General features: G+C 25.1%; 1 protein-coding gene across 4 annotated transcripts; it reads left to right on the top strand.

Annotated features, from left to right (window-relative positions):
• The first annotated feature begins 287 nt into the window (after window positions 1-287).
• On the top strand, window positions 288-2,574 carry LOC105852069 (uncharacterized). Of its 4 annotated transcripts, XM_073368394.1 has the most exons (7): window positions 288-519; window positions 620-858; window positions 1,129-1,347; window positions 1,420-1,512; window positions 1,591-1,695; window positions 2,344-2,416; window positions 2,533-2,574. In XM_073368394.1, the coding sequence occupies exons 1-7, from the start codon at window positions 303-305 to the stop codon at window positions 2,541-2,543; spliced, it is 957 nt and encodes a 318-aa protein (XP_073224495.1). In that variant the 5' UTR covers window positions 288-302; the 3' UTR covers window positions 2,544-2,574. The 4 variants fall into 4 exon arrangements, with proteins under 4 accessions (XP_073224495.1, XP_073224493.1, XP_073224492.1 ...); XM_073368392.1 differs by lacking the exons at window positions 2,344-2,416; window positions 2,533-2,574 and adding an exon at window positions 1,953-2,310 and having other exon boundaries at window positions 288-444; XM_073368391.1 differs by lacking the exons at window positions 2,344-2,416; window positions 2,533-2,574 and adding an exon at window positions 1,953-2,310.
• Window positions 2,575-4,645: the final 2,071 nt, after the last annotated feature.

Genomic DNA, 4,645 nt, shown 5'->3' with positions numbered 1-4,645 from the left:
TGAAGAAATTCATGGGCAACTAATGGGCGATACAAGTGAAGCTACTCAAAATGTTAATGATTTGGTTAGTCTTGAAGTTGAAGATGATAATGATTTTTTTGAAGTTGTTGATGTTGATAATATGGATGATGATGAAGATGATGAGGAAGACGAATGAAGTGTGTTCTATTTGTGCATGATTTTATACATTATGTTTTTCTTATACTTTTAGATTTGCTATGTTTTTCTTATACTTTTAGATTTGTCTATGTTTTTTGAATTTTGTCCAAGTTACTCATTAATAATTTTGTGTTAGAGAAGCAATGGCTCGAAGAAGAAAGTTAAATTTTCGACATCGAGCAAGTGATAATAAAGGAATTCAGTCTACTTCTAATAATACAAACTCAACCAATGTAGAAGGAAGTAATGTTGCAGAAACTCGTTCTAGTCCTTGTCATGCAGAAGGTGTCATACATGAGTCTATAGAATCTCACTCAGTTCCCTCTGATATAGAAGTTGAAGAAGAACAAATTGAAAAAGGTATTAATTATATATTCTTTGTTTTGAAGTTTTATTTATATTGTTTTTATTATGACTTATATGCACACATAATATTATTGTCCTTTTGTTTTGTTTGTAGAAGTAGAGCCTAAACGGGCTAGAGGTCCTACAAAAATGTTAGATGTATGGGAAATGGAACATGGTGATTTAATAATCGTTAATTTGGACAAATATGGTCGACCCATTGGTGAGGAAGGGACAACTCTAACTCGTTTCATTGGTAGCGTAGCTAGAAGGTATCAATATGCTCCTATCAACTACAAGTCATGGAAAGTTATGCCAAATGATTACAAAGAAGAAATGTTGAAATTAATAGAGGTATTATGATTATTCATTTAACTAATATAACATTTTTTTAAGAAGTCAATTGAGATGTACAATTAACATGTTTTTTAGTTTTTGTGCTCTAACATGTTTGATGTACAATGATGATGTTAGGAATATTTGATGGATTAACAATTTATAATCATACTTATAGTTTAAGAATATAGATGTTTAGCACACTCAAACTACATCATAACATGTTGATAACTGTAAGAATACATTTAACTAATATAACATGTTTCTTTAACATCTCTTATTGTGTAGAGTAAATTTGAGTTTGTTCCTCCAATAAATGACTTAACAAGAGAAATGTTAAAATCTGAGCTGAATGAGAAATGGAGGCAATGGAAGGGTGATCTAAAGTCAATGGCATATGACCCTACTAAAACAGAAGAAGAAGTTGCATCTCTTGTACCAGATGATAGGGTTGACCCAAATCAATATCGTGGTTTGGTTCATCATTGGTTTTCTGATGAAGGACAAGTAAGTCGTATATATTATGAGTAATATATTAAAGAGTTTATTATTAAGACTAATATTTTATTTCAATTGCAGAAAATAAGTAAAATTAATAGGCAAAATCGTGCTAAATTTGAAGATGTTCATTGTATGGGTTCAAAAAGTCTCCCAAAGTTTATTGATGAGAAGGTTTATTTCTATTTCTATTTTTATGGCTTTAATTTAAATTAAAAATGAAATGCATTTAACTTATTTATTTGGTTGTAGATAAAAAAGGGAAAAGGAGTGTTGCCTGGACGTAAAGAGATTTACATTGATACCCGTACTCGTAAAGATGGAACAATTGTCAATGAAAAGGCTGCAAGATTGATTGTAAGTTTTGATAATAATTAAACGGTACCAATATATAAAATGTGTATAAATTAAGTTTGACAAAGTGCTGAATTTTATTTTCAAATGTATGATGATTGTATTGGATTTTTACTTGACCATTTAGGAGATTTTGTATTTGTTAGCCTATATGCAATGTTGAAGTTTTTTAATTGGATCTTATTGTAGTACTTCATGCTTTGAATGTCAATTTCAATTTGGTATTTTCAATCATTAATAATTTTTATTTTATTTTTTAGGAAGAACTAAAAAAACATAGTAATGAGGCTGAAACTTCTCAATCAACCCAAGACACACAAGGTTCTATGTCTTGGAAGGATGATATATTTTATCAAGTACAAGTACCTGATAAAAACGAACGTGTGCGATGTATGGGAAAGATTCCTCATTCTATAAAATCGAAGGTTTGTGCATCTGACAATGAAGAGTTGCGCGAAAGAGTTAAGAATATGGAAAACTTGTTAGCAAATGTGATGACTTTAATTCAAAATCGATTTTCTGGAGAATATGTTAATGATATAATACAAGCTGCAAGACAGGTGTATCATAAGTTATCAATCTTAACCAACTAACTTCATAAGTTCCATAATCGTATTTTTCATAAGTAATATTTTCTATTTTTTGTGATAGGTTCCTGATGCTACTAGTGCTCAAAACCATTTGAATTCACTTAGTCCAAACAACAATGAAAATAATGAAAATGGTAATTAGATAGTGTTAGTTAATTTTAATTAAAATCATTAACATTTTCTATATTTTATTAGTAATATTTTTATTTGGAATCGTGTATTTATTCATTTGTTATTTTATTGATTGTAGGTGAAGATTAAAAGCTAATTTGTTGTTGAAGATGGAATATTGACAATTTAATGGACTCAATTTTTTAATGTTTTTTGAGATTGTTATGTATGACACAAGATGTCTATTTTAAATGTTAGTAAGACGTTTTCCACTACTAAGTAAAAATTCACTACAATGCACTATGGTGAACATTGTTTAACTATTGTTTTATCGTTGTAAGACTTTTATGTTAATTTTTAATATATACAATGAACACTTTTTATTTTATTTTGAGTCTTAGATATATATATTTCATTGTATATTTATATTTGGTTAATTTTATAAAATAAAAATTTAAATTATTATATAATGTTGAAAACAAAAAATTAATATTTATAATAAATAAAATACTCTTAAAACTTATACCAATAGAAAAAAGTTGTCACTTAAAAGTATAGCAACATAATCAAAACAGTAGGTATAATTTTTATAAATTATGGCTAAAGTATATACCAACAATGAAATATCCGTAACTAAAATCAAATGTTTACCGTAACGAAAAAGATTATGTCACTATACCCTATAGCTACGGCGAAAATCCGTAGGTATTGGGCAATTATATACCACGAAAAAAAATCGTCGGTATGAGTAATTTTGGATATCCCTACAGTTTTTATACGTTTATCTACAGATTTTCGCTGTCACTAAACATAAAATTTCTTGTAGTGAAATAAAATATTAAATCAATCAATTCATAATTTAAGATTGTATTCCGTAAAATCACAATTTTAATAGAGTTAAATTTTCAATAAAATAGATACTATTCAAAATATCTAACTATTTTTTGTTGCCAAAATTATAATTCTTCTCATTGTTTCTAATTGTACTAATAAAAATTGTTATCTTAATTTTGAAATAATAACAATAATATTACTTTACTATGATTACAAAACAATCTAAGGTAAAGATACATTGTCATGAAAACAAATATAACTCTATAATTAATAATGGCTTAAATATAATTCTACAATTAAATATATACTTTTATTGTTGAAAGATTGAAATATAAATTGAGAAATATTATAAGAAATATTAATTTTAATTTATACCAATAATTATAAACAAATCAAAAGAAACAAGTTAACTTTCATTGTTTTTTATTTCTATACAAAAATATATATATGACATAAAATAGATTAAAATAAATTTAAATATATACAAGCCTTTATACTAAGAGTTAAATGAGTTCATCTATATTACAATAACACACATAAAATCATTTAAATGTCTTTAATTATTATAGTCGCGTAATATATTTTACATAATTTTCATACTTTTTATTCTTATTATAAATCATGAATTAAATACCAGAGTTTGATAGAACATTGGAAAGACAGAATATAAAGAAAAAACAAGCAAAGTAGAGAATGAAAGGGTAATATTGTTTTCTTTCTTGACGTGTTCTTTATAAATAACTTTATTAATTTAGTTGTTTTTAATGCAGCCACCGTGTTTGACAGAACATCGAAAAGATAAAGATTTTAAGGAAAAAAGAGAAACAGTACAAAATAAGTTTATTATTAAAAAGAGAAACAGGACAAAACAAGACAATGAGTTCTTTATAAATAAGTTTATTAATTAAGTTGTTTTTAATGCAGCGTCCTGTGTTTCTACGTTGTTATTGTCATGCGTTGTTCATATAATTACTAAAAAAAAAATTAATAATTGATTTTTATAAAATAAAAATATTGTATTTACAGAAAATACTTTTATACTAATTATAATAATAATAATAATAATAATTATTATTATTATTATTGATCAAACATAATAATAATTAATAAGCAAAAATTTATCAAATAAATAAATTAAAAAATAAAGTAAATAAATAATTGCAAAAAAATAATTGAATGTTATAAAATTTTATATTGTTATTTATAAAAAAAAATAGTTATTTGATAGATATATAATACATAAATGTAATAAAGTTTGATTTACGATCACTTTGTATTTTTTTTTTCTAAAATATACAATTACTTTGTATTAACAAAATATATAATAATCATTCTCATATGAGACACATGACTCCAAGATTCATACTTAAAACATGAAAAATGAAGTAGAATGAATTCTCAAAATACATGTCAAATTA

This window comes from Cicer arietinum, chromosome 5, assembly GCF_000331145.2.
Source record: "Cicer arietinum cultivar CDC Frontier isolate Library 1 chromosome 5, Cicar.CDCFrontier_v2.0, whole genome shotgun sequence".
NCBI lineage: Eukaryota > Viridiplantae > Streptophyta > Magnoliopsida > Fabales > Fabaceae > Cicer > Cicer arietinum.
Note: the sequence above shows the minus strand (reverse complement) of the source record. Positions and strands in the feature narration are given on the sequence as shown.

What these genes read in the sequence shown, in the direction of transcription:
- LOC105852069 (XM_073368391.1), top strand. Translation starts at nt 303, where the DNA reads ATGGCTCGAAGAAGAAAGTTAAATTTTCGACATCGAGCAAGTGATAAT. An exon ending in AAATGTTGAAATTAATAGAG is followed by an intron (nt 859 to 1,128) that starts GTATTATGATTA and finishes CTTATTGTGTAG; the next exon opens with AGTAAATTTGAGTTTGTTCC. An exon ending in AAAAGGCTGCAAGATTGATT is followed by an intron (nt 1,696 to 1,952) that starts GTAAGTTTTGAT and finishes TTTATTTTTTAG; the next exon opens with GAAGAACTAAAAAAACATAG.